At 38.9% G+C, this 17,150-nt stretch overlaps 2 protein-coding genes, 1 long non-coding RNA gene and 2 pseudogenes across 3 annotated transcripts in view; 2 read left to right on the forward strand and 3 right to left on the reverse strand.

Annotated features, from left to right (window-relative positions):
• Window positions 1-518, reverse strand: part of UPL7 (ubiquitin-protein ligase 7) — a 29,177-nt gene extending 28,659 nt beyond the window's left edge. Inside the window, exon 1 of the mRNA XM_089149620.1 lies at window positions 245-518. Coding sequence (XP_089005746.1) covers window positions 245-268 — 24 coding nt within the window. The 5' untranslated portion in view covers window positions 269-518. The remainder of the gene's footprint in view (window positions 1-244) is intronic.
• On the forward strand, window positions 516-8,149 carry LOC149021381 (uncharacterized; the record flags this gene model as incomplete). Its single annotated transcript, XM_089147448.1, has 4 exons — window positions 516-809; window positions 911-993; window positions 2,643-2,724; window positions 6,655-8,149. Coding segments are annotated over 4 exons (672 nt in total), but the record flags the coding sequence as incomplete, so codon positions are not given.
• Window positions 8,150-8,985: 836 nt separating this feature from the next.
• LOC149021382 (pentatricopeptide repeat-containing protein At4g30825, chloroplastic pseudogene) lies at window positions 8,986-12,526 on the reverse strand (annotated as a pseudogene).
• Window positions 12,527-12,545: 19 nt separating this feature from the next.
• Window positions 12,546-14,991, forward strand: LOC149021383 (pentatricopeptide repeat-containing protein At5g66520 pseudogene; annotated as a pseudogene).
• Window positions 14,992-16,012: 1,021 nt separating this feature from the next.
• Window positions 16,013-16,557, reverse strand: LOC149021384 (uncharacterized). Its single transcript, XR_016172009.1, has 2 exons — window positions 16,403-16,557; window positions 16,013-16,294 (listed from the first exon to the last, which is right to left on the reverse strand). It is a non-coding gene; the product is annotated as an uncharacterized LOC149021384 (long non-coding RNA).
• Window positions 16,558-17,150: the final 593 nt, after the last annotated feature.

Consider the following 17,150-nt stretch of genomic DNA (forward strand, 5'->3'; position numbering starts at 1 on the left):
CCAAGCCCCAATAAACACAAACAATTAACGAACACCATCGACCATATACAAAAAGTACAAATGGGACCATCAGAATGAAAAGGGTCCTTGAAAGGAACCAAAGATCAAAATTTTATCTTCTACACTCACAACCGAAATAATTTGATGAAATCAATTTGGCTTAGCATAACGATCGTCAACATGGATGGGTTCCCCAGATAGATTTTCATCGTAAGAGAAGAATAAAAAAACGGAGAATTAGTACCTGTTTCTTTCGAGGTTCGGCCATGGAATTGGGAGCCCACCACCATCCACTATTCCACTTCGAACTCCAATAGCTTTGTCTCTAGGAAAGAGCTTACAAAGACTCCACCCTGACAACAATCATCTTCTGCAATCCAAGACGTCACTGGTAAGTTTCATCATTCCGTCCCCAACAATTTAAAATGACCAAATTAAACGTCACCGGTACGTTTATTTATTTACTTCGCTGACGGTACTTAGGGTTATCGATGTAATTTGATCGATAACCCTAAAATGATTGCGGAGTCTCTCGTATCTCTCAACATTCTCGACGCTCTGGTTATCGTCTCTCTCAACGGTCATCTCTCGCAGCCCTAGATTCTCGTCTCTCTGCCCCTCTATCGTCTCTCTTTGGCTCTGTCTCGTCTCGCTCAAGGATCTGGGTTGCTGGACTCTCGAGTTTGTCTGCCTGCTTTGTATTGGAGGTTGAAGAAGAGCATCAAGTCGGGCAAACCGATTTCGTGAGAAGAGGAGCCCTTGCATCTGTGACTGCCCTCCTCCTTTGTCTCTCAGCAATATCGCCCGTGGTATGTTTTTGTCTACTCCTTTTTTTTCACAATAATTTATGTTCGGATTGGAGTGAAATTAGGGCTTACCCTGACCTCTGGTTGTGGATTCTGCGCTGTAGTTCGAGCAAGGTTACCGAAGAGCTTTTGGTTGTGGATTCTGCTCTCAAGGTCTCTCACCTCGTCTCTCTCATCTCACTCAAAGGTGTGTATGACTCTGCTGTGCCAGCCCAACTATTGAGCTAGTGTAACCTCCAATTTTGGCCCAGATAAGGCCATCTTCAGTTCCTGTTTCTGACTTGTATGCTAATCCTGTTACGATTTCTGTGCTTAGACTACGATCGAGCGGTTAAAATGCAATTTCCTTTCTATCACCTGTTTCTGAGTTAAGCTTCTGTACCTATTGCTGCTACGGCTATAGTGTGATTTGGACAGTAGAAAGCTAGAATTTTTCCATGTTCTTTGATTCAGCCTTTCACCTGTTGTTTGATTTGTTTCCATAAGTGATTCATACCTTCGTTAATTAATTAGTGATTCATACCTTCGTTTCCATAAGTGATTCATATCCATGAGAATTAATTAGTTTTTCTGTTTATATTCTTATCTTATCCTCAAACCTGGGAGAAGAATCTGTTACAACAACCATACTTAATGTTTTATCCATGAGAATTAATTAGTTTTTCTGTTTATATTCTTATCTTATCCTCAAACCTGGGAGATGAATCTGTTACAACAACCATACTTAATGTTTTCATGGATCCTCATAACCCCTCAATTGTAGTATCCCTTGTTGAATCATGATAATTTCAATTCCTTTCAATTTTGTTATCTAACTGTATAAATGAAAGGCAGTTGGTTCCTCCACTTGGGTTTCACTTACAATCTCTGCAGTTGATTCCTCTACTTGGGTTTCAAATTTCTAATATAATACCACTTAGAATCATGTTACTGTAGCATAAACAAGCAGTTTAGTAACCCTGGTACTTCCTTTCACCAAACATTTTCAATGTTGATCACAAGCTTGAATCGATTGCGTGAGAATGAATACCTCTCTCCTGTTTCTTTCATTAACCATGTCCTTGATATCAAATAGGCCTCCCTAGGGAGGTAAAAGGAAAAATTAGAACTTACTATGACTTGTAACTAGTCAATGCAAAACTATCCTTAAAACATAAAGATGTACTCTTTGCAAACTGGGATTGGACTGCATACATTATAATCCTACCCAGACCTAGCACTAGTATGAGCCTCATGCAATAGTTGTGCAATGCCCTTTTGGACTCAACTGTGATTGGAGTCGTTGGACTGCCTCCTTCAGGTCAGGTTCCATCATGTTAATCTTGGATGACTTGGAGGAACCACACTGGACTTTAACAGGCTTCCCGCACCATTGTTCATGTGCTTCAGTTGAGAGCACTACTTTCTGATTCATTGTTTGATTCTCACTCTCCGAATGTGGGACTCAGTTGTGCATCTGTACTTCAATACCCCTTTACCTTCACTGGCTCAACTCCATCTTTTTTGCTTAAAGAAAGAAAATGTAGAAAAAAATTAAGGCAAGCCCATTTACTATAAATCTGGTTCTTGTTCTCATTTTCCAACAATTATCTGCTCTGCCCTCAATCCTAAACATATTTCAATTTTCAAATTTATAGTTCACATCTGCTGTAGGTCTTATTCATGATTCAGTGACTTGATGTAGGTCTTATTCATATTGCGGAAAGAAATTCATCAATATGTAGATGAAAAGCATGATCTCAGCCTCTCAGGGTGCATATGAATGACATGTCTAGAAGCTTGAACATATTTTTAATATGTTCCTATACCTTTCATATGGTCTTATCTGTATCCCAGGGATCTTTTAGATTTATCTAAAGACAACCTACAAATCAAGGAGGATAAAGTGCAGGGAATACAAATTTCAGAAGTAACTGAGGTTAGCTGATCTGTATTCCTAGCAAGGCTTTGTCATCTGCATCTTTGGTAGTTGACAATTTGAGAAACTGAAAATATTTAGTACTTTTTTAGCCGTGGACTTCATCTATTGATTATTTCTTTACCAACTTCATCAACTCTAGTGTAACAAATCAGGACTCTATTTTGATTAAGTACATTGGATCAGAATGAGAAGAATCTACCTATACAAATGGAAGAGCAAAGGAAGAAAATTGCAAATGAATTGGCAGCAAGAGCGAGACTCCCACTAATCACTTGAAAACATTATAATCTCACTTGAAAACACTTCAAGGTAAGTGTTTAATACATTTAATAAGACTGGTAAGCAATGATATGGACCTATAACATATATTCACAACCTAAAAAACAAAATAACAGCAATCTCTAGCCTATTTTTCTTCTTAAACCTATAGAACAGGAAATGAAACAAGCAGAGGCATGCTTGTGAAAGTCAGTACTTTAATTATATAAAACCTAACATTCATCTTTGTAAGGGGAAATGCCAATAAATATTGGAGTTCAGCTCCTACCTTTAGTTTGCTATTCATATGTGAAGTTTTTCCCAGTCGAAATTTTATAAATAACAAAATATAATTTTGAACTTTAGTAATCGAAAAATGCATAAGAAAATAAGTTGGGAGTACCATAAGAATTATCAAAGAATATGGCTAAATTTGAGTATTTAATTGGATATTGTTGGCTTATTTATCCAATGGTCGAAACCAGGGATTTAGTGCTGGTATTAGATGTTGTATTGGCTTAAACCGATATTAATCCAGATAAGCATGGATTATTCAGAGCTCAGAGAAAGAGGAGAGAGAACTCAAAATGGTCACTGTCTAACCAGAATTTAGTGTTGGTATTAGATGTTGTATTGGCTTAAACCGATATTAATCCAGATAAGCATGGATTATTTAGAGCTTAGAGAAAGAGAAGAGAGAGAAGTCAAAATGGTCACTGTCTAACCACATGAATGGGGTGACAAATTCAGTTTTAATAGACAATGTAAGGTTCTTATGATATAAGACAGGTTCTCAATTCCATATTTGTAAACTTCACTCCAATGTATAAGGCAAGTTCTACAGGGTTTGGACGGAACTATGTTCTTAAGAATCAAATTTTTCTTCAATCTGCAAAACCTAATCTACCTTATGAGGGATTCTAAACATAAATACGAAACAAATTGCAATCATAGAAAACAGTTTGATAAATCTTTGTATCACAATTCAGAAGTGAATATAAGAGTAAACAGAGAAGAAAAAAAACCCTGGAGATGAGAATCAAATGAGTAGTGTGGATTTACCCACCAATATTGTTGGATTGAGTCGATTGACAGTGACTGTTAGTTATTCGGTGAAGACAATAGAAAACTATGAATATAGAAGAATCACAAGGAGAAAAACGCGATACTATTTCGCTTACCTTGACAAGTCGGCATATCGCAATTGCAACACCAGGAGATGCAGAGACGAGAAGATGAAGAAAGAGAAGAACGCTCCAACAAGCTGATTACGGACTGGGTAAGAACAAGGATCCCTTTCGAAAGATAAGGCTAGGGTTAAATGTTCGTTGAAAAAAGAATAAGAAAACAAATGCTCAGTCTTAACAGTTAGACGATCGCTGGGGTTAGAGAAAATGGAAGATAACGAAATCTGAAACTTCGGCCGCTAGGGTAGAACATTAGAAGCTCGTCAGAGTTTTCCAAAGAAAACGAAGGCAATCCGGAGGCGGAAAATTCTCTGTTAGTGCACTTATCTGCCTTTGTCTGGTACATTTTATGTTAAATAGACGGTTAAGATTAAAAAGTTAAATCTTAAATTTTAAAAATCTTTAATATTCTTATATAATTTTTTCTACTTTTTCTGCCGTAGTGACCACCTGTGTATGAATTGAACCAGCATATTTATGTATTTTTAATTATTTTATTTTTATATTTATCTTTTTGAATATTTTATTAAAAAAATGTGTCCATTTTGGCACAGAAGTCGTACATACCATACAAGATTCTATGCCAAGATGGGCCAGAGAAACGTGCCCATCTGTGTCCAACCATACAAGATTTCACTACAGATTTTGTGCCAAATTTGCCAACTTCAACACAAAAGCATAAAAAGTGGATTTTGTGCTGAATTGGGAATTTTGGCACAGAATGGTTGCCATACAACCCCAATTTTGGCACTATTGTGCACACATACACTACATGTTGGTAGAAAAAGTAGAAAAAATTATATAAGAATATAAAAGATTTTTAAAATTTAAGATTTAACTTTTTAATCTTAACTGTCTACTTAGCATAAAAATGTAGAAGACAAAGGCAGATAAGTGCACTAATAGAGAATTTTTCGCCTCCGGATTGCCTTCGTTTTCTTTTGAAAACTCTGACGAGCTTCTACGGTTCTACCCTAGCGACTGAAGTCTCAGATTTCGTTATCTTCCATTTTCTCTAACTCCAACAATCGTCTAACTGTTAAGACTGAGCATTTGTTTTCCTTATTCTTTTTCAACGAACATTTAACCCTAGCCTTATCTTTCAAAAGGGATCCTCTGTTCTTACCCAGTCCGTAATCAGCTTGTTGGAGTGTTCTTCTCTTCTTCATCTTCTCGTCTCTGCATCTCCTGGTGTTGCAATTGTGATACGCCGACCTGTCAAGGTAAGCGAAATAGTATCGCGTTTTTCTCCTTGTGATTCTTCTGTATTCATAGTTTTCTATTGTCTTCACCGAATAACTAACAGTCACTGTCAATCGACTCAATCCAACAATATTGGTGGGTAAATCCACACTACTCATCTCTAGGTATTTTTTTTCTCTCTGTTTATTCTTATATTCACTTCTGAATTGTGATACAAAGATTTATCAAACTGTTTTCTATGATTGCAATTTGTTTCGTATTTATGTTTAAAATCCCTCATAAGGTAGATTAGGTTTTGCAGATTGAAGAAAAATTTGATTCTTAAGAACTTAGTTCCGTCCAAACCTTGTAGAACTTGCTTTATACATTGGAGTGAAGTTTACAAATATGGAATTGAGAACCTGTCTTATATCATAAGAACCTTACATTGTCTATTATAATTGAATTCGTCACCCCATTCATGTGGTTAGACGGTGACCATTTTGAGTTCTCTCTCTTCTCTTTCTCTGAGCTCGAATAATCCATGCTTGTCTGGATTAATATCGGTTTAAGCCAATACAACATCTAATACCAGCACTAAATCACTGGTTTCGACCATTGGATAAATAAGCCAACAATATCCAATTAAATACTCAAATTTAGCCATATTCTTTGATAAATCTTATGGTACTCCCAACTTATTTTCTTATGCATTTTTCGATTACTAAAGTTCAAAATTATATTTTGTTATTTATAAAATTTCGACTGGGAAAAACTTCACATATGAATAGCAAACTAAAGGTAGGAGTTGAACTCCAATATTTATTGGCATTTCCCCTTACAAAGATGAATGTCAAGTGTTACATAATTGAAGTGCTGACTTTCACAAGCATGCCTCTACTTGTTTCATTTCTTGTTCTGTAGGTTTAAAAAGAAAAATAGGCTAGATTGCTGTTATTTTGTTTTTTAGGTTGTGAATATATGTTATAGGTCCATATCATTGATTTAGCAGTCTTATTAAATGTATTAATCATTGCTGTAAGTATTTTATTTTGCCAGATTTTGTAAAAATACTGTTGCCATCAAGCTGTTTAGGTCCTGAACATATTGATGATCCTGGACTAAGTGCAGAAGTAGCCTGTTGAGATTTCATTTTTTAGTTTACTTATGTATTTTCTGTATTTATTTATCATTGTTTTCTTTGTTACTTTTAATGTGAGCTAAACTATACTTCTAACCAGTTTTCTGGAACAGAAGTGTGTGAACTCATTAGTAACCTTCTTCCTGGATTGCAGTGTAGTGGAAAATGAGGAAAGGATTGCATCCTCAATTGCAGTGGATATCATATGTAACCCAGAGTGGGAGGTTGCTGAATGTCACAATGACCAGACTTCACAAAGTTGGTAAAGTCTACCATTTCAGGGCCAGGCGCCAGATGGCCCAAAGTTTAGGCCAGGTTGCTAAGTTCAAGCGTCGTTATGGTCTGAACAAGGAAGAGGATGAAGCAAAGTGAGCTTTAAGATACAAACTTCAAAGAAAAGTTTGTGGATTTTGGGTTTTAGCTATGATGCATGTTTTTCTCTAGCTCTGCAATAATTGATGAGAACTCTGTAGCAGTTCCAGATATTTTGAGTCCAGTATGTTGCATAATCAAGAGAAATTATTCTGCTCTCTGGAGTTCATGTTTCATATGAAGTAAAATTCATGTTTCTTGTGGGTCTTACCTTCTGTATTTTTCTGTACTCTTGTTAGATGGATCTAAGGTAGGTATCTGCTCTTTTATGTTTATAGTTTTCTCTATGTTTCCTCATATCCTCCATACTTCTCCCTTTTTAACATTTTATATTTTCCCAGTTTCTATTTAATAGTGTCTGCTGGCTCGCATTCATGCCATGCACTTCCTCTCATTTGAATCATCTGTGTCTCATTCTGCACACAAGATGATTCAAATGAGAGGAAATCATCTTGTTTCTTGACTTATTCTCTTAATGAAATTTTCATACTGTTGACCTAGAATGGTGATAGGAACTGTACCCTCTGATGATCTTAAGGAACCTTGGTTATGCTTATGAAGTTAATGAACCTTTTTTTTTAATTTTTTGGCGTTTGTTATGCAAGCATCCCAAATACTGATTACAGAAGTTTTTGTTCTAGCTTTCTTTTAATATGTTTTTACTTGCCTTTGATATCCCTCAACCAGACACAAACCCTAAAGGGTGATGACAATACATTAGGGAATTCCAAAAGTGTTAAGATACAGGAAAACCTGTTCTAATGTCCAAGACGTGAGACATCCCTGTATTTTGAAGGGTGCTCATCAAAGTTGTCAATGTAGACGAATTTTGTAGCTTGCTACTCGTCAAGTTCAGGTTACCACATCTGAACTTGTGAAAGGCGTCCGTCTGGTTACCAATGGAGAAGAATATTGTAGCTTTATACTTGTCAAGTTCAAGTTATTATCTTTGAACTAGGCCTGCATTATTTTGATTTGCCTTTCTGTCTGGCGTCTGCACTGTGGAAAGTGGAAAGACGAGGAAACTTATCTTTTGTCTAGAATGAATGTTACTCAAAAATTTGTACAAGTACTCATCTTGAGAGTTTTCAATCCAAAGAGAATCCTTCTGACATTCTAGAGGGTCCCAACTCCCAAGTCTTTCCAGAGATAAAAACATGTTATCTGGAACAACTTAAAAAAATTCTACTGTGCTTTTTCTTCAGAGAGAAGGTAACTTTATCAGACAGGGAAAGGCACAATGGCAACTTATGAACCACTGCATCTAAAATTCAACGTTCACCCTCTCCCTCGTTTTTCAAGATTCGTTAGTAATTTTCATGCCCAAACTTTGGTACTGGGGAAAATCTTTAAACAGGAAAGCACCTTGAGCAATACCAATTATTTCTTCATTTCAACTTGACTGAAGCAAGTTTTTTTTGACAGCCCACATTAAAAGCATCTCTGCTTTGGGTTTCTTGTATAGTATTGAGAGTCGGATCATCAGTAAGGAATGATCCTCATCGCTGTTGAAAACAAGTCCATATCCCATACCTTGATGGGTATAAGTCCGTGCTTTCCTGGCACTTCTCTAACACACATTAAGAATATGACCACTTCTAATTTGTCTTGTTAAATTCAGAGGTATGTCCCCCTCCAAATGAGTAGTGAAGAGATCTCAACCCTAATGGGTAGAGGATCCCAACTTGTTGAGAAGTGATCAGTGGGTAATACCCCCAACAAATTAGGAGGACTAGCTCTTTAATTGACCTTTTTCAAAGAGAAACAAGAGAGACACTTAAGTAATCACCTGAATGCTGAACCTTAGAATTTCAAGCCTTATTTACAAGTGGATTACAAAAAATAAAAAACACGCGAAGAAGAAGAAGTTTTATCATCCAAATGTTCATATAAGTGCATCCCAATTCCCAAGTCTGAGAGGCATTGTTAGACCTCTATTCTGCCTCAGGAAGAGGTGTTTCTATGGCAAGTGGGGTGTGGATCTGAACCTGCAGTTATGCATCATTCTAAAGAATGTCACTGCGCCTTAGCTGATACTACTGATCTCTTTTAGTCTACTCACTACCATATTTTCCTTCACAGTCTCCACAAATGAAAGATAGAAAAACAGTGCACCAATGCTATTATATTCATTACGGATACAAGTCAATGGCAGCATGCCACAGATAATTGAATGGTTTTCTAGGTCTCAATTGAGAGAATTTTATCTTCTCCTAAATGGTAATGAGAACCATCTATCACAACCTTTTTGGCTTTTGCTCACTGCTGACTAATTTTGTTCTTACGAACACAAAATTATACAGGATCATTTTGTTGACACATGCAGACTTTGATAATTCTCTTACCAGAGTCAATAGCTATACATTTAAGACTATGCAAGCTTGGTTCCATTGGAAAAGAAAAATGACTCAGAAATTTGAGCAGAAACCAAGTCAGATCATCCACAAAAGGGAAGGGAAGGGAAGGTAACGGCAGGCAAAATTGATATGGAGCTGTGAAATTCCACCAAAGTTAAAGGTCTTACTGCAAGCAGCTTGAGTTCCTTGAAGATTCAACAGAATCAGAGAGGTCAGCATCAATCCTTTCCAGGTAAGTGTAAGAGAGCAATGGTACCAAGAAATAGTTAAAGTCGGCATTTTTAACTTGCCATGCCCAGCTGCTTCATCCATAAAGACCATTTAACTGCCTCTAGGAAATTATCATTCCTCTGCAATGCGCTGATTAGATTAACATACGTCTTCTGATCAGGTTTGATCCCATTTTCTCTCATTTCCTTCACCACAGCAACAGCCTCTTCCACCATTCCAGCAATCCCATATGCCTTTATTAATGTGTTGTAACTGCATAAATCAGGTTTAAGTCCACATTCTTTCAATTCAGTCAGCACACCAGCAACATCATCAATCCACCCTTGCTCTCCGTATATATTGATCATAATATTGTATGTATAGTGGTCAGAAGCACAATTTGTTTCCTTCATCCTCAGCAACACATCTCTAAATTTCTCAATCTGGCCAACTTTCCCATAGGCATCCAACATGCAATTATAGGCTTCAAGGGAGACAGTGAATCCATTAAATTGCATTTTTTGAACACTAGACATCATATTATCTATCTTTTTGCTTTGCCCATAGGCAGCTATAATAGTGTTGTACGAGATCACATCTACCATGCCTCGTTTTTTGGCAATCAAGAATACCTTCCTGGCCTTCTTGAAAAGCCTGGCCTTTCCATAAACATCAAGCATGACATTGAAGGTAATGGTATTTGGAGCAAAACCATGATGGAGCATCTCATCAAAAAGCCGAGAAATCTCATCCAGTGGCAAAGCATGAGCACAGCAATTAATAACACAATTATACATTTCTTGATCCCAGGTGACTCCACTCTTCAATATCCTATAGTATGTTTCTGCTAACTTCTCTAGCATGTCACATCGTTGATAAATCCGAAGGATGTCCATGAACAAAAAAGTGTCTGGCATGACATCCTTCTGTTTCTCCATTGCATCTAGGACCGAACAAGCATCAGTCAAAGAACCGGCTTTAACATACAACCTTACTGCTATGCTGTAAGCAATCATGTCCAAGGCAATTCCTGAGGCCTTTAGCTTAAGATAGAGGTCTTTTGCTTCAGTAAAAAGACCCATGACACCATATATGTCCATCACTGTACAGGTGATGTGCAGGTTTGGACGGTCATCCAATTTGGGCATTTGAGTAAAGATATGGACAGCATTTTCATAATGACCCATCTCCTTTGAGGAGCAAATCAACAAGTGATACAAGTTCTCCTCAAAAATTGGGTCCTCCCACCGTTTTTCCCGTAAAATATGCAAAGCATCATCTACCAACCCATTTTTCACATAGGCCATGGCCAAGATTGAACATGAAGTCTGGTCAACCAAAAGATGTTCACGAAGCATACCTTTCAGAATCTGAGGCACCTGGTCTACTCTTCCAGCCTTCTCATATGCCTGCAAGAGGTTACTGAGAATAGAGGAATACTGGCACCCCATCTTCCTCATGTCCTCTAGGGTTTCTACAGCACCCTCTTCATCCATATGCCTTGCTTGCAGGTTTATCATTGTATACAGGTTAGAGGAGTTGGGCTTAAATCCTGCCTTTTTGAGTTCTTTATAGTACCACCTTGCCTCTGAATAATTATCAACCCTACCCCAGCCTTCTATCATTGACCTGTAAGTTGTTTCATCAGGTTCTGGACCAACATTTCGGAGGTTTTGGTATATGCTCTGTGCAGCATCCATATCAGAGGCTCTCCCATAACCAGTGATCAACATGTTGTATGCCACAATGTTCAGGGAAATCCCTGCTTCCTGCATTGACATCAAGGTGCATTCAGCCTCCTTTAGCTTGCCTTGCTGGCTATAAGCATTAAGCAAGACTAACCAATTCTCCGAATTCAGAAGCAGTCCATCTTCATTCATAAAGCCAATGACCTCTTCTGATTTATCAAATAAACCAAGGCGAGTATATATTGTAACCATTGCTGAATACGCAGACTGACACTGTATTTTGAAGGATCTCATCTGTGCAAAGGTGAACTCTGCTTCTTCAAGATTGCCACTCTTTTGGCAAAGGCTCATTAGCATACCGAAGGTGGCAATATTGGGCTTAACCCCATTCTCCAACATCATTCGGAACCACTTGCTCCCTATATACGCAAGACCCTTTTTATAACATGCATATATAAGCGTATTGAAAACCTGAAAGTTGAGTTTGCAATCAGAACCAGAAGTCATTTCTTCAATCAGTTCATGTGCTCCATCCCAATCCCCTTTTCTTCCCAGCACTCGAAGCACCAAATTGTAAGCAGTTAAGTTCTCTTTCAGTTTCCCATTCTTTCTCATCCAATCGAAGAAGGTCAGTGTTTTGCTGTCACTAAGCCTCTCAAGCCTTTTTAAGACGGAGTTGCAACGTTCAACACTAGCAAAAGGTGTAACAGCAGGCATGGCAATCTCTACACCATGCTCAACAGATGAACTTGAAACTGACTCCCTACCTTCTCCATCACGTTCAAATAGAGAATTTTCTTCTTGTTCCTTAAACCTAGACCCAGAATTCAGAGCCACCTCTCCCTTGACCGCTCGAAATCTCTTCCAGAGATTTTTCCCGATTTTCCTGCCCTCACGTCGAGAATTTGGTTTCAACTTAGGGTTTGATTCTTCCAGCGATTTTAGGGAATGGGAATCAACAGGATTTGATTCTGGGTCGTCGACGAATTCTGTAGCAAACTTCGAAACCCCGATGTGATCAAGTCTTCTGAGGGGGTAAGCATTAAGGGCTCCTCTGGATATCTGAACCCAACCAGTAAAACAAGAAACCCAGAAGGTCTCCACCTTCCCAGAAACATTGGATTTTCTGGGTTCATAAAACTCAGTCACAGCTGAGAATTTCAAAGAGGCCATGGATCTCAATGGCCTTCTCCAAGAAATTTTGTTGCATCTAAGTCTTTTTTTTGGCAGACGCAGAAAGTGAGCTTATACAAAAAGAGACGAGGGTGTAACTGTAAGAGAACTACCTCTGGCTGGCACGTCAGATATCCTAAGAGAACATCCTTACTGATAACGAACGAAGAAGCAGTGGGTAGTGAGTAGTGACTAGTGAGATAATACTTCTCTGGTTCAGCGTCTCTTGGAGTGGAGATGTTGACAAAAGGACAACATCGTGGCATGGATTGATGTGCATACCGTTGATGTAATCGCGAGAAAATATCTACTCAGCAATTTCAAAGCAATTCTCTCTCCCTCCACTGTTTGTGCAGGAAAAGCCAAACTGGACCCAGAAGGCAAAGCCGCATTATTATCAGAAATGGACCTGATATGAGTCTCTCCCCAGAATTGTAGGACATTAATGACCTTCTTGAACCAGATTTTTCTTGGTCGGGTAAAAATTATTTGTTTTCCCTTTTATAAGTCTCGAACTAGTTCACCTTTTCAATAGAGATGGCGAATTCTCTTGTGCTTGTTCAACCTGCCAGCTTCCCCTCTGTCAGCTCTCCCAAGACTCACCACCCAACATTCCACGCCCTCAAATCCTGCTCCACAATGCCTGATCTCAAGCAATTTCACTCACAAATGATTCGGCTTGGCCTTTCGGGAGATAATGATGCCATGGGCAGAATAATCAAGTTCTGTGCTGTATCTGAATCTGGGGATCTGACTTACGCCATAAAGGTATTCGATGGGATTCCCCACCCAGATGCCTTCATTTTTAACACTGTAATTAGAGGTAACTTGGAAGCTCAACTTACCAGAAACTGCATTCAGTTGTATGCTCAAATGTTGCAGTCATCCGTTGCTCCTAACCAGTTTACCTTTCCCCTGATTGTTAGAGCTTGTTGCATCCACAATGCAGTTGAGGAAGGAAAACAAGTTCATGCCCATGTATTGAAATTTGGATTCTTGGAGGATGGCTTCTCTCAGAACAACTTGATACATATGTATGTGAATTTTCACCGTTTGGAGGAAGCACGTAGGGTATTTGATAAGATGCCACAACGAAATGTTGTCTCATGGACGACATTGATTTCTGGTTTCTCTCAAATGGGATTTGTTGATGATGCTTACAAAATTTTTGAGCAGATGCCTGAGAAGCAGTCCGACTGTTGGAATGCTATGATTGCTGCATATGTCCAAAGCAACCGTTTCAATGAAGCATTTTCTCTGTTTGAGAGGATGCAGGCCGAGAAAGTGCAATTGGATAAGTTTGTGGTGACAACTATATTGTCAGCTTGTACAGGATTCGGTGCTCTTGAGCAAGGGGAATGGATACATCAATGCATTGTGAGTCATGGGATTGAATTCGACTCAAAACTTGCAACAACAGTCATTGATATGTACTGTAAATGTGGTTGCTTGGAAAAGGCTTTTGAAGTTTTTAATGGGTTTTCCAACAAAAGCATTTCTTCCTGGAACTGTATGATAGGAGGCCTAGCAATGCATGGGCAAGGAACTGCTGCTATCGAGCTCTTCAAGGAGATGGAGAGGAAATCTGTAGTCCCTGACAGTATCACTTTCGTGAATCTTCTTAGTGCTTGTGCCCATGCAGGGTTAATCGAAGAAGGGCATCACTACTTCCATTACATGACTAAAGTTTATGGACTTGAGCCAAAAGTTGAGCATTTCGGATGTATGGTAGATTTGCTTGGGAGAGCTGGCTTGTTACAGGAGGCAAGAAAGCTTATAGATCAGATGCCTATTAGTCCTGATGCAGGTGTCTTGGGTGCCCTTCTTGGAGCTTGCAAGATCTATGAAGAAATTGATTTGGGGGAAGAGATAGGTAAACAGCTTATTGAGCTAGAACCTCATAATAGTGGGCGCTATGTTATATTGGCTAATCTGTATGCAAAAGTAGGTAGATGGGATGATGTTGCAAACATCAGGAAATTGATGAATGATAGGGGAGTGAAAAAGGTCCCTGGCTTTTCTATGATTGAACTAGAAGGTGCTGTCAATGAGTTCATCGCTGGAGGCAGGACTCATCCTCATGCTAAAGAGATCCATGCCAAAGTAGATGAAATGCTGCAAAGCATAAGATCTGCAGGCTATATGCCTCACACTGAAGTAGTATTACATGATGTTGATGAGAAAGAGAAGGAGAACTCACTTCACTACCATAGTGAGAAGCTTGCTATTGCCTATGGTCTGCTGAAGACCAAACCTGGAGAAACAATCAGGATATCAAAGAATCTAAGAGTCTGTGACGATTGTCACCACGCAAGTAAGCTCATTTCTAAGGTTTTTAATCGTGAAATTGTTGTTAGGGATAGGAATCGGTTCCACCATTTCAGGAATGGAGAATGTTCTTGCAATGATTACTGGTGAGAGCAAGTTGGTAAGTCTGCTCTTTGACAAATACTGTAACATGAGAGAATCTCCCCCCAATGTACAATTCACTAATACTATTATAAGAACTCACTGCTGCAGATATACATGAGCTATTCTTGAATAAGATCACAGCATTATTTAGAAATTTATTTTGACACCAACTTCATGCAGCTCAAAATCAAATTAATTTGCTACCATTATGACAATTTATGTGGGTGCGGAGGAAAAAGCTAAATCAGGCTTTGACTTTGGACTTGACTTTTCCTGCAGAAACAGTAGAGGGACAGATATTTTCATTACTTAATGACTGTAAATGTTCCTCAAGGATTTATAGACAAGAGTTGTTACCCACATAGGATTTAGAGAATGAGATAATCTACACATTAGGAAATATTTACATATATATTTTTTTTTTTGGGGGAGAAAGGGGGGGGGGGGGGGGGGGCCCCCCCCCCCCCCCCCCCCCCCCCGCGCGCGGGGGGGGGGGGGGGGGGGGGGGGGGGCCCCCCCCCCCCCCCCCCCCCGCCCCCCCCCCCCCCCCCCCCCCCCCCCCCCCCCCCCCCCCCCCCCCCCCCCCCCCCCCCGCGGCGCCCTGGCGCGGCCCCGGGCGCCCCCCCCCCCCCCCCCCCCCCCCCCCCCCCCCCGGGGGCGGGGGGGCGCGGGGGCGGGGGCGGCGGCGATTTACATAATTTTTACATGTTATAGTTAAGTGGATATGAAATTAAACCAAATCAAACTTCCCATGAGTACGTTGATCCTTCTCACTTGAATTCTAATTCAACATCAAATTCTCAATCTTGCCATAGTTGTGCTTGGAAGATGAGGGGTTAATCGTATCAAAGTAGAACGTGGAAGTGAAGAAGTGAATCGCTTACCATTTTACATATTGGGGGCATGCAATTTTATATATTGGCAATGAGAGGCTATACCCCTGGCCTGAGAGGAGTCGAAATGGTTTTTTACTAATTGAGCCATCCTTAGGGTTGAATCGCTTACCATTCGCATCCTATTAGTTGGATGTAAGCTAGACACTCTACCACACTATTAGAAACCCCAAAGTACATCAATGGTTGGGCTACTAGGATGTGCATTAGTATATGCACTACTATGCTTTTACATTCGTTATTAGGAAATTTTCAATGTCACCCCCCAAGTTATCTCCTAAAACTGATACGACACCTGATTTATCCAATTTATCAATCAAATCTTTTATAAGTGAAAAATATACAATAATAGGAGATCAGGAGATCATAATTAAGTGCTAATATATGAAATAGCTTTTTCAAAATACAATAGTATCCTTGAACTTCTTCTATACTTGTATCTTCATGAATTTTTTTGAATTCTTCAAAAAAACAATAATACAATCTTATCCTATTCTTGTATTTTCATGATTTTTTATTCATTCTATCAAGAAATGATTTTTATTTTTCTACAAATTTTTCCCCCGTCCTCCTCCTTAACTCTTTTCTTCCATGGCTGTCGTCTTCTCTTTCTCCATCTTCTTCCCTAAGTGGGTTCAAACGGATCCATAGATTTTGACCAGTCCTTCATAAATCTTCTGTGGAGAAAATGCAACTGATACCCAAGACAGCATTAGACGAGAAAATCTTCTGTGGAGAAAATGCAACTCTAAAATGGGAAAGAAAAAAAAAAAAAAGGGTGAAAGCGAAAGATTTGCAGAACCTGTATAAGGAGAAAATGAAATGAATCATATGGCGAAGAAAAAGTCCAGCAGGGGTGACCTGAGAACACATAAATACACAATAACAATGCAGGAGAACCGCTTCAAATGGTGTTTCATGTGGTCTCAGGCAACCCCTGTTGAACAACTCCGCCTCTTCTTCTTCTACTGCTTAGTTAATAACTAAGAAACCAGATTTTATAAGTAGCAGTGCAAAGCAAACTTGGAAGCCAGTACAAACTAGAACTTAGCCTATTACTTCATGTACTGCATGTATTGCTGTACTTCCCATGAAATTAGATCTAGAGAGAGAGAGAGTACAACTTTGTATTACATCAAGACAACTCAAACAAGTAAGATTTAATTAAGGCTCTATTAAATGTGCAGTACCTGTTGTCAACGGTCAAGATTGAAATCAGATAGTTGGCATCACAATTGCACTGAAGTTGAAGTATGGGGCCGTGATTAAAAAAGAAAACAGATATTTTTTGTTGTCATTTTTAGTTATGTGTATTTGATTGTTATCTTTCGTAAGAAACATGCACTTGAGATGTTGACTTTTGTCTACGTAAAAAAATGTTCTGGGACACATGGAATTGTCTAATTAATCTCATTTAGATAGAAATTCTTAGTTGTCTCAAATCATTTTGTATTAAGCGTGTTTCTCATGTTAACTGCACGATTTTTTTTATTTTTTTTGGGCCATAGTTAAGTGCACAATTGGATAATGGTGGTTGAAATAAAAAGACA

Source organism: Hakea prostrata, chromosome 3 (assembly GCF_041222555.1).
Source record: "Hakea prostrata isolate BN-2017 chromosome 3, UWA_Hpros_2, whole genome shotgun sequence".
Lineage (NCBI taxonomy): Eukaryota > Viridiplantae > Streptophyta > Magnoliopsida > Proteales > Proteaceae > Hakea > Hakea prostrata.